Source organism: Petaurus breviceps, unplaced genomic scaffold (genome assembly GCF_028583685.1).
Source record: "Petaurus breviceps papuanus isolate PSGF00001 unplaced genomic scaffold, PetGlider_PUasm1.0 91133, whole genome shotgun sequence".
Lineage (NCBI taxonomy): Eukaryota > Metazoa > Chordata > Mammalia > Diprotodontia > Petauridae > Petaurus > Petaurus breviceps.
This window is the reverse complement of record NW_027187419.1, coordinates 100977486-101000249: the sequence shown is the minus strand read 5'-3', so window position 1 is coordinate 101000249 and position 22764 is coordinate 100977486. Positions and strand designations below refer to the sequence as shown.

At 35.7% G+C, this 22764-nt stretch overlaps 1 protein-coding gene across 6 annotated transcripts in view; it reads right to left on the bottom strand.

Annotated features, from left to right (window-relative positions):
• The window catches only part of METAP1D (methionyl aminopeptidase type 1D, mitochondrial), a 101895-nt gene that overhangs the window by 8905 nt on the left and 70226 nt on the right, over window positions 1–22764 (bottom strand). For 2 of the 6 annotated variants that reach the window (XM_069079947.1, XM_069079948.1), the window contains exons 2-7: window positions 21342–21500; window positions 11371–11540; window positions 9355–9504; window positions 7042–7190; window positions 6351–6393; window positions 2496–2659 (exon numbers count right to left, since the gene is read on the bottom strand). In XM_069079947.1, the coding sequence (XP_068936048.1) occupies window positions 2496–2659; window positions 6351–6393; window positions 7042–7190; window positions 9355–9504; window positions 11371–11540; window positions 21342–21468 (803 nt within the window). In that variant the 5' untranslated portion in view covers window positions 21469–21500. The remainder of the gene's footprint in view (window positions 1–2495; window positions 2660–6350; window positions 6394–7041; window positions 7191–9354; window positions 9505–11370; window positions 11541–21341; window positions 21501–22764) is intronic. The other 4 variants (XM_069079950.1, XM_069079951.1, XM_069079952.1 and 1 more) reach the window with 4 other exon arrangements.

Below are 22764 nucleotides of genomic sequence, written 5' to 3'. Positions count from 1 at the left end.
TCTTCCCCAAATGGCACACATAAAGCATTTAAATAATAAAACTGTACTAGGGTAAGAGTAAAAAGTTCATCCTCTATTATTTTTTATATAGTTTTGTGAATGTAGTTGCAAGGTTTGATGTGGTTTTCAAAGAAGCCTGGGCATGCAAATTCATAGTCTGAGAAAACTGACCTTTGCATCCAGATAGCTAAAAATCCAATGTCACTTTCAATTCTACTCTTCCTTTTTTTTTTATATAGCTAGAATTAATGTAGTGAATATGTAATGAAATGCATTATCCTGCATGGAGATTTATCAGATTTTCCAATTGAATGCCATGCTTTGCTAGTGCTAGCTGGAGTTCACCTGCATGTTGGTGTGGCGTGTGGCTCTTTTTTGTAAAGAGTTAAGTCGTACACAAAAAAAGGGAACAAAGGTCAGCACCCAGCCGCCACTTGAATGTGAGATTTTTCTTTTTATTCCCCTTGATGTATACTAGGCTCTGTGTTATTAGTCTTAATGATGGAAAATTGTAGTGTTGATACAAATCTTTTTTTCAAAGTAGTAGGCGGGAGCTCCATTTGTTAGTAAGTTTTTTTGTGACTAAAAGCCACGGACAGTACATTTATGTAGCAGTAAAAGGCCTAGATGCTCTTTCCATAGCAGAGCTAATTATTCCTACTGTGACCTTACTGATCTACCCTGTTCCTAGTACATCTCATCTGCACGCCTGTTCCTCTGTGTAGATGGTGTCAGAGAATATGAAAAACCCTATAATGAAACCATTTTCATGATGGAGAAAGGCTACCGGAGTTGCACTTGCTACAAAGAGGCTCAATTATATGAGTAATTGTGATAATTTTCTACATTCATAGCCTTCAATGGGGAAAAAAGAATGAGAGCCACAAAGGAAAATTACTTTAACAAGAAAGTACAGAGAGTAAAAATGGAAGAAGAGACAAAAAGGGGGAAAAAATAACCAGAAAAAAAGTTTAAAAAATAGATCTGGAGGGAGGAATAGCAAGACAGGGAGAACAACAGAAATGCTCAAAAAGCCCATGTGCAGCTGTGTTGCACAATTAAATTGAATTTTTTTTTCTGCAGTTGATGAATGTGACTACTGCAAATGTGCCTCTGTAGTTAGCTATCATTTGTTGTTCCGTGACAGGAAAAGGATAATTACCTCTCAGAGAGAATCAAAGGCTGACATGCCCTTTAGACACAGCCATGAATGCAGAGCTCGATAGAATGCCTGAATAAGAATCTAGTGTTCTATGCCCCCTTCTACTGAAGAATAAATTTGGTTAAAATGCAAGAGTACCACCAGTAAATTTGTTGAACCCTAGGTGTTCACAAATATGAGGTGCATCTATCGACTCATCCCATTTGCAAAAATAAAACTGCATTTTGAATTCATTTCTATTATATTCATGGACAGTAAGATAGTGAGATATGCATTAAATTTCTTTTCCCAGTAGGGGTCTGATTCAACATTTCCTAGGCAAGAACAGAAAGACACTATCCTTTTTTTTCCCAGGCTAGTTAGCCTATAATTTAAAACTGTCAAAAACACAATTTTGTTCAAAGTCTTCAATAAAAGCTTCTCAGATATAACCCAAAGAGATTTTACTAAAGTTTGATGCAGACTCTGTTACAATATTTTAAAATCTATAAATACATATAACTGATATCTTACCGCTTTTTTCTTAAGTATTTGAAGGCTCAAAAAGAAAAAAGACAGCATCTCTCCAAGGTGACTAAGTCTTTCATGTTTTAGGCAAACAATATGTTCAATAGTTTATATTAATGAGAAAAACACTTTTACAGACTACCTATGCGACCATCTTCAGTGAAATGTGATGCCTTTTAATGAAAAACAACTCCACGTGCCCTATTTGGCAACATTTGTCAAAAAAAAAGCTAAAAATGGACATAAAAGCAGCAGCTTACTTCTCTGGAGCATTCTGTGTAAACAAACAATCGTTCACGATACAAATAGGTCTGTCCGAAAAAGGTCAACGGGTCTTCCTTTTTGGTGATTTGATCAACCTCAGTTTTGGAAGATAAGAAACTCTGGGGTGAACACCCAGTTGTCTTTACAATAGGGAGACACCTTTTGGTTAGAGCCTTCCGAAAAGTGAACCTTTCTTTCTGCTTCCTCAACATCCTCAGAGAGTTGGGATACATATTGTTTCCTTAGTCAAATTTATTTGGTAACTTTTGCAGTTTTATGCAAAAGGGAAACTAAAACAGAATGAACCTGTTCAGCAAAAACCAAGGGAGCCTTGTAGACACATTCTGTTTCCATAGGTGTCTTTGCTGACCTCAGTGTAAGTCACTTTTTAAAAACCTTTTCTTACCCAGGGAACAACATTACAGCCTGGCAGTTCACATACTGATATCAGACTGAAATGATGGTTCTGAATCATAAAACATGTCATCAGTTTTATACCAAACCACCAATAACCTTTGTCCTACTTGCCAACCCTCCCTTTACTTGTCAGTATAAAGCTTACCTGATTGTGTTTCCAATTACAGAGAAGGGAGCCCCTGCTCTGCAAGCTGCAATTGCTTCATCTCTACATCTCCTGGCAACCTCCACTAACTTTTTACCATATTTATCCACATTGCCCACCAAAAATGTTTCAGAAGTATCACCGTGGTAGCCATTGTAATAGACCTATAGGTAGAAATGTCAAGATGTTTTCTAGTTGTCAAATTCACTTTCTCAATAAAGTGTATACTTTGAATGAATTATGTCTATATTTTCATAGATTTGTGTGTCCCCAACTTCCCCCTTTTGCCCTTCCCCAGTACACCAAACAGTATTATGTGAAATTTATCTGTAAAATATGGAATGAAATTACTGGACCTCATTCAAAGATTTTTAGAAGTGTAGCTATGTAGTGAAACTGCAAAACTTGAAATAAACAGAGGACTAATAATATGCCACTAGTTTAGCACTGTAATTAGTAATGCCATTTGAACATTTTGGTTCATAGATTTATCTTTGAGTACAACAAGGTCTGGTGAGTATAATAACCTCATCATCAAACACCATATTTTAAAATTGTTAACCACTAATGAGAAAAGAATGTGACCCACGGTTTGCACACAGGTGACTATAAAGCTAAGAAATATTCAATATATTAGAAATAATTTCTATACAGTTAAGATTTCCCATGTATTCCTATATATTTATCAATTCTACATTTTAGAAGTGAAGATATTAATACCAGAAGAAATGTGTGAAATGTGTCAGTGCCCTAACACACAACAGGGGAATTTAATGCCAGTATTTCATTCCCAGTAGAACTGGGTATAATAATTAATAATCTGGTAAACACAGAGTTATAGAATCAGAGAACCTTAGGGTTGCATGAAACTTTAGTGATTATCAAGTTTAATACCTCCTTGTTACAGGTGTGAAAATTAGAGTCCAAGGTCACATATTCAATTACCCATGTGACCTGGAAATATTGGAACATATGGGAATTAGAAGAGTGCTGCTAAACAATAAAGCTAAACACCTGAATATAATAAAATGTACTTAAAACTAAAATGATGCTGAACATAATTTAACTGTCTTTTAGTGATTAAGAAGGCAAAATAAGACCTTGTGATCTCAGGGTCACTGTCACTTTGAACATCAGGGATCACTGTCTATTACTGTTGGCATGGAGAGTAGAGGAGAGTGGCTGACAATCTTTACCATTTCTCATATATGGAGGCTGTAGTCTGGAATAAATTCTTGATATCAACTTACATGTCATTTGTCTCCTTGCAAAAGTAAAATGAGGAATGTGTTAGTTCCATGTACTTGACCTTTCTAGTTATGTGAAGTCTGCATTAAAAATAAGACTTCAAGTTTATATAGTTTCTCACAGTACTCAACAGGGTGTCTTCAAATGCCTAGTGATGCTGTAAATGATTATGATCCTACTTTACAGATCGGGAAATTGAGGTTCAGATTATATCACACAGCAAATTAGTGGCAGAACCAGAAGAGAACTCAGGTCTCCAGCTGCTAATTTAATGCTCTGTTCCACATTGCCTCTGTAGATTATTACTTTATACTTTTCAAAGTATTTTCACATCTATCATCTCATTTGACAAAGAGGATACTGTGGTATAGTAGAATAAAGAAAGAACTTAGACCCAGAAGACCTAGAAGCATGGCTTAGTTCTGATGCTCATGATCTTAGTGACCCTATGCAGGTCATTAAATGTCTCTGGACTTCAGTTTCCTCATTTATAAAATATACTTCCCTTGTCACAGGGACATTAAAGGGAAAACACTTAATAAAACCAAAAGTGCTATGGAAAAGTGAACAATAATCATTGTGGAAATCTTTTACAATGGCAGTGACATACAAAAGGGCAAGACTGATTTTATAATCCATTTTTTGATGATGTAAAGATTAGATGAGCTAAATGTCTTCTGAGCATATGGGAAATTTTACAAAGCTGTTGCTAAAATCCATTACATCATGTGGTAATGTATGCAGCAAAACATTTTTAAAATGATCAGGTAATTTTCATTTAGTGTGAAATATTCTCCTCTGGTAGTTTTGAAGAGGATCATTTTAAAGAGCCAACTTATAAATGTAATAACAATATTTTAGACTCTACAATGACCATACTAAGTCTTTAATCATAGCTTCCACATGCAAAATATCATAGGATTTTTGCTCTCAATTTGGATTTTTAAAATTTTAAAACATCAATTAAAGTGAGGAATTTTCTTCTTAGGAGTAAATCATAAGTTTATTTTCTATGAAAAATGTATAGTGTCAGAGAATGTATCAGACTTCTCTGGATTCTTGGACACTTGAAAGTACTAACTTTGTTAAAAGAGTTTTGTGAATCTGAAGACAACTAGACTTCAGAAACGCTAAAAATTCTGAGTAAACATCCCAAAAAGAGTACTCTTTCTCTGTCAAAGAAGAGACACCAAGGATGACTTTACTCAAAATAGTCAAGATTTATTTGGCACAATTAAACAAATTAATCATCGCAAATTAGGCGATGGCTGAAGAAAGAGCCTATTAGGAAAAAAAAAGTCTTATTTACAGAGTATCTTTAAAAAAACAGTCCTGAATTGGGAAGAAATAGGGTCTTTAAGTATTCTAAACAGGATACAAAGACTCTGCTAAAGGCTCAAACTCAGAATGAGTAAAATAATGGAAAACAGTATCAATCCCAAAATTAAGAAGTCTACTACAAAAGACTTACTGATTATGCCTACACGCAAAGTGATATTTCTGAGAGGAGGGAGGCTAACAATTCAAACAACTGACTATTTTCAAAACAAATGATTTAATTTAGTCAAACAAAAATTATATGTTATATGTTATATATGCCTGAATTAACTTTTCAAATGGTTTTATATGTATGGAAAGAACATAACTATTATTCATAGTATTTCCCCATAAAATGAAAATGCAAGTGCTAGCTTCCTCAAATAATTACCAGGTGATGTTTATGGTTTATTAAGACTCTGATGTATATTATATACTTAAGGCAACAAAAAAGCTGAAGATTCCTTAAAATGAATCACCTTTTGAGCAAAATGAACTGCTACAGCACAGATAAATAAATCCAACTCTGAGAATAGTGAAAGGCTAAGAGAATGATAAAAGCTTTGTGTTTCTATAATTGGAGTTCCTATGTTAGATGATATTAGCCTTGTTATTTAAAAGTACCACTATTAACCATTTGGTGAAAACTTAAGTTCGTGGGGATAACTGCTCTCTGCTTGTGAGCATAGATAGAGTCCAAGACTCTTTATACCAGAAATGGAACACACTACCTTCGGAGATTTTAATAAATGTAGGGAACACTGCTAGCACAAGAGTTGCTGTCCAAATAGACTGACATACACAGGCCAATGTAGCCTCTAATGACAGAGTAAGATAATGACAGGCCCCACTCAAAATCAGCAGGAAGAGGAAGATCAATCTTGGCAGAGTGAAGGAAAAATGCTGGCTTTCTTCATGTTAGCTCATCTCATACATATCTATCTTCAGCAGCTGCCCAGTACTGCAGCGCTCTGCATTAACTACACAGTGGATCAATAACAATTACACCTTCTCAAAAACATGACACATAGCAGGATTGGGTTGACATTTCACTTAGGCCAACATTGATCTCAGTGCATCTGATTCCAGCCCTAAATTCAAGTCAGGCCTGGGTCTCGTTGGAATAAACACAGAGTTAAAAACAAAAAAGGAAACCAGCTGCTTGCTCCTGGGTTTAGAAGTAAACACCACGTCCATCTGTGCATTCCACATTTTCAATCTACTCTTCTTCCTGTTGCTACCAGCAATTCTGAAGTTGATCAAAGACTATTTTTTATATGATTTACTCACCGTGACATCAATGTTGATAATATCCCCATCCTGAAGAGGTCGACTGAAACATAAACAGAAAAAAAAATAATGGTGATAGACAGGCCTCAATAAAAGAAGCATAAAAATAAACACCTAATGACTACCATCACAAAAACCAATGAGACACAAAGATAATTTGGAGTGGAGGAAGGAATAAATGGAATAACTATATCTAATCTTCAGCTCTTGCTACTTAAAAGAACAAGTATAATCACATGGATTTTTACAAGAAACATCTAATTCAAACTTATTGTCATTGTGTGAAAACCTTCCACTGCTCATCAAAAGACCCTACTTATTGGTGGCCGGGTATTTCTTTGCATGCAGCCAAAACAAGGGATGCCAGCCAATATTTGCACACATCCAGATCTTACCATTATCGCCATTAAAACCTAAAATGATTTAAAGAAATATTTAATGTACAAATCCACCATCCCCTTCTCCCCCCTTTTTAAAAAGTACATGCTTCTTCAAGAGACGTTAAGCAGTGGTTTAGAAGTGTTCTGTCAAATTAGAAGCACTACGACTTCATAATCAGTGTTTTACCACATGTAACTACGGAAGCTTGCAGGTGGGTTTCAATTAAACCAGTGTCTTTCAACATGGACTGTAGATCTTGGTTTCAGGTTTTAGTGAACAGGGGAACAATGTGTTATTAAGAAATGAATACCTGTCAGGAATACCATGACACAGCACGTTGTTTACAGAGGTACAAACGGATTTTGGAAACCCTCCATAGCCTAGAGGTGAAGGATAGGCGTTGTGACGGATTATTTCCTGATGAACAAGAGAATCTATCTCTTCAGTTGTCATGTCAACCTAAAACATTAAATTTTTATTTAAAGGTATGCTGAGACAATTGAAGATATTTCTTTTATTTAATAAATGATTATGGCAGAAGAAATGCAATAACATTTGTTTTGTACTAGTTTGTTGCCAAAAACCACAAGTACAATATTTTAATGCCTTACATGAGTTTTAATAGAGATCTAAATTTTGTACTTTGCTGCTTAAGTGATTATATGATACTGTTAGCACCTATTATAAAACAGAATTTTTTTTTTATTTGAAGGATCATGGAAATTCTCTATATGCAATTAAACAATACACATACTATTGTACCCTCTTGTTCTCGGAAATGTGCTCTTAGGCAATGTCTCTCTCCCATTTTCCCCACTGGTCAGAATTCTAGGGTTGATAAAATGTTGGAAATCAAGGGCTTAATTTGTATGATAAAGTTAGAGAACTAGGTCAACCTTGTATCCCCCAATCTGGGCAAAACATTAAATTGGGTTTGATAGAAATTGTGTGAAGATTGTGGACTTCCATCTTCTAACAACAGTCTTTGACATCATTGAAAATGTTGTTTGCTTTATTGGGTGATTTAAAAAAAATCCCTATCTGGTTTCTAGGACATAATTTTATTCTTGCCTATCAGTTTTCTGTAACTGTGGGGAAGCATGTAGTATCCTTATTTATCCATATTTTGCACAATAAGCATTTGGTAGAATTATATAGTATCAAGCCCCCTGTGAGAGCTCAATAAATACCTTACTGAATGAGGGGTTCAGGTTTTTTTATATAGTTTTATTTCCCCATTTCCCAAATGATTTAGTTCCCTTGCCCCCCACTGGAAGGCACTTAATTGCTCCAGAACTCTTCAAATTTATAAATTTAGTGTATGAGAATTCTTTTAAAAGTAGGGGAAAGAAAATACTGTCCCAAGTTATAATATACAAAGAAAGTTGGGATAAGAAAAGTCATATTTTTTTGTTGTAAAATGATCTACTGCTGCTACAATTGTTTCCTTCACGGCTTAGAATGGTTACTTTCACCCAATTACTCACACTAAGAGTTCTTAGCTGCATTGAAGGAGGTGCTAACAAATACAACTTCATTTGCAAGTCTCTCTCCCTAAACCCTGCATCAACTTTGGCAGAACCACATGATATTCCAGATAGCCACTGAAGAATTCCGCTATTCAAAAGATGGTGGGAGCCACTGCAAAGGCTCAAAGGTGCATAACTACACAGCTACTCTTATGGGTGGCCAGAACTTTATGTGCTCCAGTTAAGGACAGAGTAGAGAGGGAGTGTAGGAGAGTGGAGTCGAAGGCCCAGATTAAAGACCCATTTCTGACATTTGTTATATGTCTAGGTTAGTCACTTCATGTCTCTGTGCCTTGGTTTCCTCATCTGGGGAATGGGGACAACAATACTAGTATTGTCTAGGGGTAGTTAGGTGGTGCCACAGTGCATACAGTGCTGGGTCTGGAGTCAGGAAGACCTGAATTCAAATCCAGCCTCAGACACTTACTAGTTGTGTGACCTTGAGAAAGTCACTTAACCCTGTTTGCCTCAGGTTCCTCATTTTTTAAATAAGCAAAGCACTCCAGTATCTTTGCCAAGAAACTCCCAAATGGGGTCAAAAAGAATTGGACACGACTGAATAACAATTTTATTGTGTTGTTGGAAAGATCAAATGACATAATGTATACAAAATGTTTTGTTAACTGTAATGCATTATATAACTATGAGCTATTATAATTTATCTTCTGGAAAAAAGCAAACATCAAGGAAAAAGGAGACATAAGATGAGACATAGCACAAAAATGATAGGAAGAAGACAAATAAGGAACAAATATAAACTGAGGGCAAATGGAAAGAGTTTCAAAGTCAAAACAGTCTATGTTTTTGATCCATTTGGCTAAGTCTCATTTAGGGAAAAGCAGCTCTAGAATTTTTTTAAACTTTACATACCCATGATCATCTAGTAAATTTCATGTGGATTAAAATTAAAATTATAAAAAATTAAAAATTATCTTCTGAATACCCATCTAGAACCAATGGAACCTTTCTTCTCCCTCCCCCCTCCCTTCCCCCACCAAAGCTAACAAATTAAATAAGAGTTAAAAGGATAATTTTTTTTAAAAGGAAAGTGTCCATAAATAGACAGTCCTTCTAAATTCTCATGAAGCTACTACCTTTAAACTCTTTCCAGCTAGAAGTAGGACATGACGGGCCAATTGACAAGCCTGACGAAGCCCCTGAATCTGATCTTCCTTCTTAACTTCTATGCTGTCTCCCCAGTCTGGTACAATGCCTGTCGTCACATAGTCTGGCTTCTTTATGTGCTTGAAGAAAAAGGATTGAAAATGAAGATCAGAACACTGAGCATGACAATGGGATCATTTTCTCAGATACAGACTTCTGCTTCATGGCACTCTGCCCTTCCTGTTGAAGCATCGACCTCCTTAAGCCCAAAGAACAAACCCTCAAGGCTGCCTCAGTATTTCTTCTACTGCCCTTATGAACTTAACATTGCCTGTTAGGATTGATTTCACATATTCTGTTAACCTCATGGTGCTGAGATACAAGTTAGACTATAGTAGACTTCTGGTCAAAACAAACAGTTTCATTTTCTTTCTCCTAATTCCATGGGAAACATACAATCATTGGTAAAAATAACACTAAGCATCAAAACAGTCAAATGGTTAAATAAGAGCACTTTCATCAACTTAACATAAATGTAAAATTTGTACAAAAGGTAGCAACTGACAATATCATTTCCGAATAGATATATCTAAAAAGATGGCTGTCCAGTTCACTGAAAAAGTCACCCTCTTCTTATTCTTTGCAATCATTTCCATGTAAAAAGTAAGTAAAGAGGGGAAGGCAGAAGCAGTAGACACATATAGATCCCTAAATCAAAACTACCTGTAATATTTCTTTTATTTATCATCAAAAAAGTCCACAATCTCACTCTTAGAAAATTCTACATTAGTTATCACAAGTTCTTGGGCGGGATTCAAAAAATAAATAACAATATTGTACATACAAGGTTTCTTTCAGTCCCAAAAGATTCCTTAGCACTTTACAAACTATTTATAGAAATTGCTATGTAAGTATGATTTAACAGTACACAGTAATACTATACAGAAGTTTAGGACAGGAAGCTGAGGAAGACAACACTATTCAATTGAAATATCAGGGGAAATACTGAATGGCATTGAGGTTAATGTCTCCTCCTCTCTATGAAAAACATGATGCAATTCTTAGGGACCTCAAAAGTTCTTAACATTAGTCCTCTATTTTGTCTTCATAGCAAATACCTCCAAGAGCATTCTACTTCAACCACCAACTCACAGCTCTGATTTGTCACTATTTTATTGTGGATAAATAAATGTTAGCTCTTCTGAGACTACAATAAGTCTCCCTAAAAGAATTTATGACCATGACCTAGTTTTGTTGGGTGATCTACTGAAGTCAGAGCTACAAGCAAGAGCATAGGCAATAGTTACTATTGAGGCTAGGGTAAAATAATGCGTTGCTATTTCTATACGTTTTTCTTCTCTAACCAACAAGTTAAATTCTTATTCCTTCATAGTTAGTATTAAGTGCTAAATCCATATTCTTTGTAAGATGGAAGTACTTTGCCCTGGAAAGGGAATAAATTTGTTGGTCTACTCAATCTTAGCAAACTTTATCAACAAGATGATATTTAACTTTTAGGAAATATGATATTCTTGTCATAGGTTTACTATAAGAGGAAAAATACTAAAAGAGGAAAAAGAAAATAGTTGCCTTTGTAATGAATGTCTCCTCCTTTTTTTTAGCTTTTCTGATTTTTCCCACATGATTCCTATGCTTCCTTTACACTGAATTTTGATAAATAGACCAATAGTGTTTGGTAAGGATTGCCTAGAACTCAAATCTTTGCTTTAACAAACAAATATGATATGTTCTTTGTTCAAGCTAGGAATGCAAATTCAAATACTGTGAAGGAGTTATTGGCATGGAGTGAACATATTCAATCCTTTGCCTGGAATAGCCTATTAGAACTCCTAACATGAGTGTTTCTATGACAAATCACAAAACATGTAATAGACACATGATGTACATGTCCTCACAATCAACAGGACAAATTAATGTACTCAATCTTTTGTACAGTCAACCTTTCTAGGACTACAAAATGTAGCAGAGAACAGGTTTCACAATACCTGAGGAACTGGATGAGCTGAAGAGACTGCAGCAGGCAAAACTATCCTATGAGATGTGCATTTTTGTCTTTGGAAAAAGAAATATCTTCTTTGCTGATTGCTTGTCTGCTTGTGTAAGTAGACAGGATTGACAGGTGAACAGAAAACTCTAGGACAGCCAGTCACATGACCTTTGAGGGGAAAAAATGTCTATTTAAAAACAAAGAAACACATGCATTGCTATGGCCAAAAAAAAAAATGTGTGACATTTAAAAATTATTCTATATTTGATTGATTCCAAACGATGAATTCCCCAGATAAAAAAGGGAAGCAGATACCACACTGAGTTCTGGTCCACTGGATTCACTGTTTTGCATACATACTATTGTAGCATATTTATTAGTAGGTTTTTTTTTAAATGTTGGCAATAAGAGATCTTCTATAACGAAATACAAAAATATCTGCAACTATCTTGCTATGTATCAGATCTGTGAGAAGATTCTGTGCAATATATCCAGTAAGGACAGAACCAAGAGGATCCCTGATTCAGATCCTTGTTTGAATTATTTCACACTCAGTCAGACTGATTTTCTTCCAAGTTACACAGACCAACTCCCAGCAGGACCCCTTGACCTTGATCAGATTACTACGTGTTCAAGTTGTATACAGTGAGACATTACAATGAAACACAGTGGCAAGTGTTTGAGTCAGATAAAGAATAAGAGACATGGCAAAAAATTAGGGCCTCACACAAAAGGGTAATGAGCACAAAACAGATGGCATTAATGGGTCCAGAAGTGACTCCCCACTCTGTGCCATGGAAAGATCCAAGAGACCAGACAAGTCACTTAGTTTTGGACAGTAACTGTGACAGGGATAGAGCACAGTGTCCTCTCATAAAACGGACTCAGAAATTAAGTCTCTAATTGGATTTGAAAAGGACATTATTCATGCCAACAGGCTAGTCAGTAAGTCAGTCTTTTTTATGGAACTCTTTCAAGTACTTTCATTTGTAAGGTAAGGCCTGGTTTTTGCTGACTGGCTTTAGCATTAACTAGTATTTTAAAAGAGTGGATAAGACCAAACAAAACAGTACCAGTAAAAAGACAATATGGCAGTCGTTGGGTGTTGGACATGGAGTCAGCAAGACCTGTATTCTAATCCTGCCTCCAACACTAACTAGATGGGGACCAGGGGTAAGTCATTTAGCTTAACCTCACTGGGACTCACTTTTAGCACCTACCTTACTAGGTTCTTCTGAGTCAAAAAGACTAGATAAAGTATGTAAAATACTTTGCAAACTTTAAAACACATATACATGTCAGTTATTCCAAAAGAAACACATGAAAGTATCAGAAACCTTATTAAAGCCTTTAAAAAATATACTAAACTGACCATACCAACAAGGAACAGAGGAGCAGAGTGGAAAGAACATAGCACTGTTCCAGTGATACTCCTAGGCCAATACAACAAAAGGATCAAAGAAAAAAGAACAAGTACAATAAGTATAGAAATATTTATAGCATCTCTTTTCATGGTGGCAAAGAACTGGAAACTAAGAGGCTGCCCATCAATTGGAGAAGAGCCGAACAGGTTATGGCATATGAATATAACAGAATACTGTTGTGTTGCTACAAAGAGGCAATTTCAGAGAAACCCAGGAAGACTTGAACAAACTGATACAGAATGAAGTAAAAAGACCCAGGAGAACAATGTATGCTTTAACATCAATATTATAAAAGCAATTTTGAAAGATGTGAGAACTTTGGCTAAGACAATCATCAATCACGATGCCAGAGGATTGATGATGAAGAAATGCCATTTACCTCCTGAGAGAGACATGATGGACTATTATGCAGAATGAGACACACTTCTGCACATGACTAATATGGGAATTTAATTTTCTCAACTGTGCTTATTAGTTATAAGTTTTTTGTCTTCTCTCTTTTTTTTTAGTGTTGAGGGGATGTGGGAGGGAGAAAAAAATAAATGCTTATTAGTTGAAAAAAATTAAGTAAAAAAAAGAAGTAACATTTAAGAAAATACTAATCCTATTTCCTTCACTAAGTTTGTGATCTTGGGCAAACTATTTTATGTGTTTATACTTCTGTTCCTTCATCTGTGAATTAGTTATAATAATAAGATCCGACATTTATACAGCACTTTACAGTTTGCAAAACCCTTCATGTATACCACCTCATTTGAGACTTGAAACAACTCTGTGAGGTAGGTGTTATCATTATGAACATACTCATTTTACAGATGAGGAAACTAAGGCACAGTGAGGTTAAGTTATTTGCCCATGGTCACATAGTTAATAAGGATAAGAAATGGAATCTGAGCCCAGGTCCTTACTCCAAGTTGAACATGCTCACCACTATTCCAATGCTGCCTTTTTCTAAATACTTCACAGGATTATTATCAGTATAAAATGAGACGAAACCCATGAAGGTACTTTGCAAAATTAAAAGTTTTATACAGAAGGCAGTATAGTACAATAGAAAATACCAGACCTTGTGTCGGAGGGTGGCATTAAAATTCTAGCTCCCATACTGCCTGGATGTGTGACTACATTTTGTAAACCTGTTTCCTTGTCTGTCACAAAGGGGGAAATGATCATACTACATACTTCACAAGTCTCCGAAGAAGAAAGTGCTTTGTCAACCTTAAGTCTACCTAATGATTATCCCTGTTGCCATTTTAAACACAAGGCATCTTTCTTACTGAATTGTTGTTGTTTTTCAAAACGCTGATAGGGTTAGATTGAGCTATCCACAATGTGACTGGAAACAAACATTTGTGAGATGCCTGGCTCTGGGAAAGTATCTCATTCGTAGCTGTGAAAGAGAAGTTGTTGGGCTTTTGTTTGCGTTTTGTTGGGTGGTTTGTTGGTTTTTTTTTTTTTAAGTTTAATTCTGTATGCCTTTTGTTTGATTTGTTTGATCAATTATATTTCCAGGCTGCTTACATATTACTTTCCCTCACCTAGGCTTCTGTCAAACCAGCCTACTTACTGTAAGTTCCTGGAGCACTGTATTCCATCCCTCACCAGTCTTTTCCCCATGCCTGCAATGTTGTCCTTCAGCTTTCTTTCTTGAAACCCCTCTCTTCAAGGCTCAGCTCCCCTTTAAGAGTCCTTTCCTCATTTTCATGTTAGTGTCTCTCATAAACAGCTATTTATTTTATTATGGATCTCTTCTATTACAGTAATCTGGGAACGTGCTGCAATCCCCCAGACAAGCACGGACTCCTTGAAAGCAGGGACCATTTCACTTTTGCATTTTTATCCCCAATGCCTAGTAGAGTGCCTGACACATGATAGATGCTTAATAAACATTTGCTAACATTTCTTTCTTTCTTTTTTTTTTTTTAAGCAATCGGGGTTAAGTAACTTGCTCAAGGTTACACGGCCAGTTATTTCTGGGTGTGGTGCTGAGTATGTGAGCCTGGATTTGATCCCCAGGTCATCCCAACACTGGAGCCGGTGCTCTTACTCGCTGAGCCACCTGGCCGCCCCTACATTTATTTCTTAATATATCTCTTCTCCTACTTCCCCTTACCTAGCAAGCCTTCCTTTGTACCAAAGACTTAAAAAAAAAAGATAACACAATATACTAGCCACATCTGATAGCATATATAACAATCCACATTTGTTATTATAATAACAGTGCTCATTTTGCTTTTTCTTTCATTTACATTGTTGTAATCATTTAGTAAATCATTTTCTTGGTTCTGCTTACTTCCTTCTGCATCAGTTCATATAAGTCTGTAAAAAAGATTTTCATCTCTGTGAAGTTCACTGAATAAAAACAGCTGCCTAGAATCTAACTCCTGACATAGGCCTCATCAACATCAGACTCTAGGCAACTAAACTACACAGACAAAACTAAGTACTGCACACTCAACAACAAACACCTCAGTTACACCCAAAGGGGGTTTGCGACATGTTCACTGGCTGACAATAAGCTGCTGAGTACAATTCATGGCTAACATGATTCTATAAAGTCCAGTTGTGCAGCCTTCATCGCTTACACAGATGGCTTCTCTTCTGATGTGTTCTCACGATCCCTGGGATTATCTATAATATTCCTCCTGGAATATTCTGGATTAATAGTTTACAGTAAGAATAACAGGGTCACTGATAATATTCCCATCCCTGGTTTGGTGTCAGGAAATTTTCAGGGAGTTATCAAAACAAAATTAATTTAAACTAACTTTAAATTAAAAAAAAACACATATATAGCACACACCCTTCATAATGATGCTGTGAAAGGGCAGGAATAACATTTGTGTAATATGTAGTTGCTATATTCTGAGGTCATAATTTAAATCTGTGATGATGTTGATAATAACAGCTAACATTTATATAATGCTTTAAAGTTCACAAAGATCTTGACATATATTATCTTATTTTGTACAACAGTGAATATCCTATGAAACATTTTTTGGGGAAGGGGAGATACCACAAAATAAAGTCACAACAACAAACGACAGTATTCATTTCTACTGGGAGACATAATTCCTGTCTAACTAACTCATATATGTAGTATGAGTCTATGCTGGATCAGACCCTATCTAAGAGAATTATTCTGGCTCATCACTAGACTAGTAGAAAATGTTTTCTTTCTTTCTTTTTTTTAAAGATTTACTGATGTCTTTCATTTTCCCCTTACACCACAAGTCATTTACCTATGTCTTCTCCCACACTTACTGAACCCTACTTCATAACACATAAAAACAAGATAAACTGGGGCAGCTAGGTAGCATAGTGAATACATCACAGGCCCTGGAGTCAGGAGGACCTGAGTTCAAATCTGGCCTCAGATATGTAACACTTACTAGTGTGTGACCTTGGGTAAGTCACTTAACCCCAATTGCCTACCTTCTCCCCTCCAAAAAAAGTGAAGAAAAAAAAATTGAAAAAAAAAAAGAGAGAGAAATTAATTGACCTAAGGATTCTTGCAGCATTCTGATCCCATAGTCCCTTACCCCTCTACAGAGGAAGAAAACATACTTCATTATTGAGTTGATCAAAATTGGTCACTGATAGAAATGAATAATTCATCCTCATAAAAGGCTTTAAGATTTACAAATCTCTTATTTTATAACAAATGGTGAAAATAGCTAGTTCCAGCATTATTAACACCATTTTAGAGATGAAGAAACTAAAAATTGTTCTAGAATCATTACTAGAGTCAGGCATAATCTCTAATAAGTCCCTTCTAATAAAAGTATTTTTGAGTTCTCTCATCTTGTGTTATATCCATTTTCTTTCTTTTATAATTTTAAAAAATTTTCTTTTTTCTGAACAAGCTAATGATTTTGTTGCTGTATAGAGGAAATTCCCTCTATCAAAGGAGACTGGCAATTGTTCATGCACTTAGTTTTTGAGAGTTTCCTGGTACAATGAAGTTAGGTACCTTTCCATAGCCACTACATAAGTCAGAGCTGGGACCTGAACTGAGTTCTTCCAGAATCTGAGGCTACTACTCTACCTCCTTTGACTTTCCATTTTCAGTTGTTGTTTTTTTTAAAGCAAGTGCTCCAACCTAGAGTCAACTTGATGTAATGTATTGTCAAAGATGCATAATGTCCTTTTAAAGAAATGAGTTATTTTAAGGGGCAGCTAGGTGGCACAGTGAATAGAGCACTGGCCCTAGAGTCAGGAGGAATTGAGTTCAAATCTGGCCTCAGACACTTGACACACTTACTACCTGTATGACCTTGGGCAAGTCATTTAACTGCAATTGCCCTGCCTTCCCCCCTCAAAAAAAAAAAGAAATGAGCTGTTTTCCTTTGTGATAGGTTGGGATTTTGGGGGGGGGGGTTTCATTTTAATAAGAGAAAAAATGCCAAGGATAAGAACAAGAATTCAGATGACACTTTCCATGAGAATCACTTAAAAATCTCATCCTAATATCCAAAAGCATTCAAGGGGACCAACAGTTATCAGGGCTTCCATAGTGATAACATGAAATTCTGGACTAGTGGTCTAAGGATAGTTTTAACTCTGCCATGTAAACTCTCCACAACTCAATTTCATCATTTGTAAATTAGGAGACTGGTTTGGACAATCTCTTACTAACTCCTCTTGAAGGCTAAGGGATTGTGAGTGGTGATGAAGCCTAAGCCAAAGTAGACAAGTCCCTTATAAGGTGGCCATCTCTACCAGTTCTATCCAGCTCTATCAAGAACAGTCACAGAAGGTGAATATTTTTTTTCTATACACTGCAACTTTACATCTAGGCATGAGAACAACCAGACTTGACAAGACAGCATGACCCAGTGGGGGAGGTAGGGGAGGATTTGGAACTTGGAAAGCCTGGGCTCAAATCCCAGATCAGACACTAGCTGTATATATGACCTGAGGCAAATTACTTAATCTTTCTGGGGTTATATTGTTATTAACTATAATAATAACAGCTCACATCGACACAGAGTTTTAAGGTTTTCAAGGCACTTTAAATACACCATCTCCTTAGAGTCTTACAACAATCTGGGAGAACTACATAGTAAAAATATTACTATTCCCATTTTACAGCTAAAGACACTGAGGTTCAGTAACATTATTGGTCCAAGGTTACTCATTCCACTATGGCTCTCTCATTTAGATGGGAGCATAGATACCTTTTAGATATTCTCCATGAGGATAAACAGAATGTTGCCATTGTACCTGACTTGCCACAGAAAAGAATGATGAAAGGCTAGATGCAGATACAAACAGGTTTGACTGTATACTAAAATTCTAAATATCTGATTCTAAACCCTAAAACACAACCAGAAACATTTAATCTCTTAACAATGGCAGCTATACATGTGCCAAGTTATCTTATCAACTATTACACATTCACAGGATACTTCTTTATTTGGAATGAAATCTTTTACCTCTATCCCATAAAAGACACACTATAAATGTTGTCACAAGATAACAGGATAATAAGGTACCGTACTGTGTTGTTATTCCACTAACTATTCATTACAAACTAGGAGGAAAAAAAAAATCTAGTCCTTTCACAGGTGAAATGAAGAATGTACTTTAAACCAACCACATGCCATTCCAAGATAAAGGTTGTAGTAAACCTGACTAAAAAAAAAAGAAATCAAGAAAAATTATTTTATCAAATACAAACTAACATAACAAGATTCTCAAACCCATAATAAAACAAAACAAAAATCTTTTAATAGATGGCCCTGAAAGAAAAAAAATAGTATATCTATATCATAATTTCCAGAAAAATATTTTAACACTTTCTATACATTTCTCCCCCCCCCTTACCACTCTCAGTCAAAACAATATTTTTAATACCTCTTTTCAACAAACTCTTAAGCTGCTGTATTCACAACTAATTTGACGCACCCACCTCATCAATCATCAGAGACAGGAAGAACCTGGCCTGTTCCCATCAGGCCATACTTCCCCCCTTTATTGTGGTCCAGTGTTCTATTCATTATTGTTTAACTACAATCCACAGCTCATCTTCATTTTGTTAAGCTATTTGGAGGGTAGGGTGAAGGGTACAAGTTATATGGTGGTATTAATTACTGAAACAGGCAGTTTTACCAAGCTGGCATATGTGTGTGTGTGCACACAGACATGCACATATATAATGTGTGTATGTATATATGTATGTATGGATGACTTGAATGGGAAGGCATCAGAAACATCAGGAGAGCCTGGAGCTCAAAGAGGAGATGCTTTATATCATCACTACTGGTCCTGAAATAGATCATCATAGAGAAAATGTATAGTGTTGATTATTTAACAAAAACTCTGTACAGGTTTTTTTAAGGTAGCAAATCTATATGTTATTTATTATGAATACCAGAATACTTACTGCTATCAAGTGTAATAATAAGAATTATTTTCATGTCACAAAAATTGTATCAGCACATAGTTTGTGCTGAACACTGAAAATTATAGTCAAGTGCTTTTTTGGCTCCATGGAGATCACACTGTGCAGTCTGAGCACCTCTCAAAATTACTGTATGTATCCTGGATCTTGGGGCATATTTTTCCTGTTTTAAATTTGTATTTACAATGTAAATCTTTGATATGGCTTTAAATGTTCCTATATACAATAATAACATAATCTACTGAGGGCTGCATTTTTTTTTCCTCCTTGAACAGATTCAGCCCCAAAGGTAGAATTACAGAATTCAAGTATGGTGGAGGCTGGGGTACATTTTAAGTGACTAATTTTGCTGCACACAATGTGCCCTATATTTATTAGCCTTTTAGTCTAGGTCTGTTTTAATTGTTATCTGTTCACAGAGGCTACACTCCATAATGAAATACTCCCATTTCACCCACTAAGCAGTGGGGCTTTTTATGTGCACCTCTATTAATGACCCTTAATTAAGTTGATTTTAGCCTTGTAAATGTGATTTTTCTCTTGGTCAACAAGTATTTTTTAAGGGAGAGGTTCAATGAACTTTCCAATGGGTGTTTTAGAATGTTTCATTTTGAACAGCTATAAAATTGAAGGAAGTCTACTTCTAGTGAGGTGTGGCCTATTACCATCTAAACCATTCATTTACATTAAATACATTTCAAGGGAAGCACTATCACATGTTTTTAATTCTCAGTTATTCTGCATTTCAAAAGTATCAAGTGTTAGAGCAGAAAACAACTTATCAGCCATAAAAATCAGCCTGGTACTAATTCACAGAAGCTGACAAACTCAACAGAGATAATTTATAATTTTAAAGGACACCTTGTAAAAATGTCTCTTCTAATATGATTTTTCTATAATCATCAGCAAAAGCCTGGATCTGGTTACAAAAGTATTATTTATAGTATGTTAATGTCTAGTTGATTTTTACAATAGAGGCAGTTCTTTTGGATGAAGTGAAGATTCTATGCTAGATTTAAATAATACCAAATTAGAAAACAATCATGTTTTACCAATCCATTTTCAAATGCAAGATTTATGTTCATTAATTATTTTAACTTTAAATCAGATTATTTAAAGAACAGGTCAACTTTTAAAAGGCATCTAATTCCAGCATGGCAGTCTTTGACATACTTTTAACTAAGTGCTTAAAATAATAATAATAAAATGTTTCCTATGGCAGTCTGAGTAAGTAATATGCTATAGGAATACCTTTTGAAGAGGCTAATTTAGGAACTGAGGAAAGATAACACTTCAGTAACTCCAGCCAATTACCTAGAGTAGGGATGCAAGCTTTTTTTAAAGTACTCTGTTTCAAAACCAAAAGGAAATATGACAAAATGTATCTGTCTTCTATTTCTTAACCTAAAACACTGAAGATCTGCATGACAGTGTTGCTATCTTAGAAAAACTGTAGTGAGTGGAAAATTAAATAGTCTGCATACTTAATACACCTCTCTTATTGATTTTTTATTCAAAGATTCAAGATGCACATTTCAAGAATAAATGTAAAAGATTAAAGGTTTCTTCCAACTACAAGTAACCTGTATAGCAGAAGAAAAGCTCATATTTCACAAGAGAAAACCTGTGCATTTGGTGAATAAAAGAACAACATAGAGGAATGCCCCAGGCTGAAGCAGTAACTGATTGGGCAAAGCAGAAGGACAAGAGCCCTTGAAACTAAACAAAAGCAAATTCATTCTGTTGACAGATGTTGATTACATCAAAGCAACAAGGAACTTTCTCCTCCCCCCTCTTTCTCTTTTTTTTTTTTAACAACCAATACCTATATATTATCTATATACAGGGAACCTTTCACCAAACACAATCAACATTATTTAACTTGTAAAAATTTCTAAGTCAAGTTAGAGAATAATATAATGAGGTCTTAGCTAGGCTTCTCTAAACAGTGTACTCTATTCACATGGACATGTGTAGCCATGCTGGCCCACGCCATCATCAGCCCCCTTACTTCCAGGGGTTAACTGCTCTGGCAGCCAAATAAAATACAGAGAGAGCCATGTAATTATGGAGACAGTCAAAGGGCAGGCTCTATTTTGAAATCTATTTGCACAGACAAGGTCTTCCAATTTAGCTTACAGGAAACAAGCTGGTAAAGGGAGTCTCCTTTTCTCCAGATGCTTTCCACACTTTTTCTCCATTTCAGGAAATCATGGATATGGACACCATACACGACTGTTTCCTGGATTACAAGCCAAGATGCCATTACAGAGAGAAGACTAAATCTGTTTTACAAGCCTGTAAAAAAACATTTTTCTCTAATTAGCAGCATTTGGCAATTCCCCTCCCCCAAGATGATAAGGCTACAGTGTTTATTAAACAACATTTTTAATGAGAATATAATCCCATTTGTTATGCAGGTGTTGGGGGGAGAAGATTTTTTTAATGCTCAAAATATGGTAAAATACACAGCTGAACCCCAAAATGTATTGGCACATATACTTGCCTGAAATAAAGATTCCAATTGATATGTAAAGAATAGTGGCTTTATGGTTATTTATTTTCAATATGGTCATATCATATTTTGAAAGTATAAGATAATATGAAATTCAGAATGTTTTTAAATGGCCAGAAAAATTAATCATAAATGCTTTTTTTAAACACAGAAACAACATGTAACATGAATCTCACAATTTGTACCAGTCATTTAATGCTGTAGTTGGCAGTTTCCACTAGACTAGAGTAAGCTAATAAAGGCCAATAAGGTTTTGTTTGAATTCCTACATTTTCCTCATATTAAAATTGGGCACTCTACCACCACTACTTATGAAACCATTTATTATTTCTCTGCTTAGTGTGCCTATTCAAATGAAGGTGAAGCAAATGCATAACTAGAGTTCTCAGAATTCATCATTCAGCCATAAACTAAAGCCCCAGGGGTCACAGTCCTAGAGAAGGTAAGTTGGAAAGCTAGTAAGACTCAGAGCCTATTCTATGTACAGGAAGGGTGACAGCCTTAGGGCTCCCTTGCTTAATAATAACAACATTCAAGTAACAGTGTCCAGGTCACGACAAAACATGACCCTCTCCATGGTTCTTTCAGGAAGTTGGCTCCATGCCACCTTTTTTCCCCCTTCTTTTTCTATCAATAGCAATTGATGGAGTATAATGTCAATGACAAACAAGAAGAAAATTGAAGGGAAGTTCTCATTTTGCTTCTTTAAAAAAGCTGGATTGCTAATTCTCTGATCACTATTCTACTCCTTTGCAATAAGATAAAATAAACCATCCTCCAGTCTATGGTAAACTAAAGTAGGCAACAAGAATATTTACTACAGTGATACATATTGGAGGAATAAGGATAGTATGGTAGAAACCTAGCCCACATTTTTGACATAAAAATACCATAGTAAGAACTCATACCTGAAGTCCAAAGCTAACAGAAAACTACTTACTAGGTGAGGGAGGGAGGGAGACAGGGAAGGAAGAGGAAGGAAGGAAGGAAGAAAGAAAGAAAAGAAGGAAGGAAGGAAGGAAGGAAGGAAGGAAGGAAGGAAGGAAG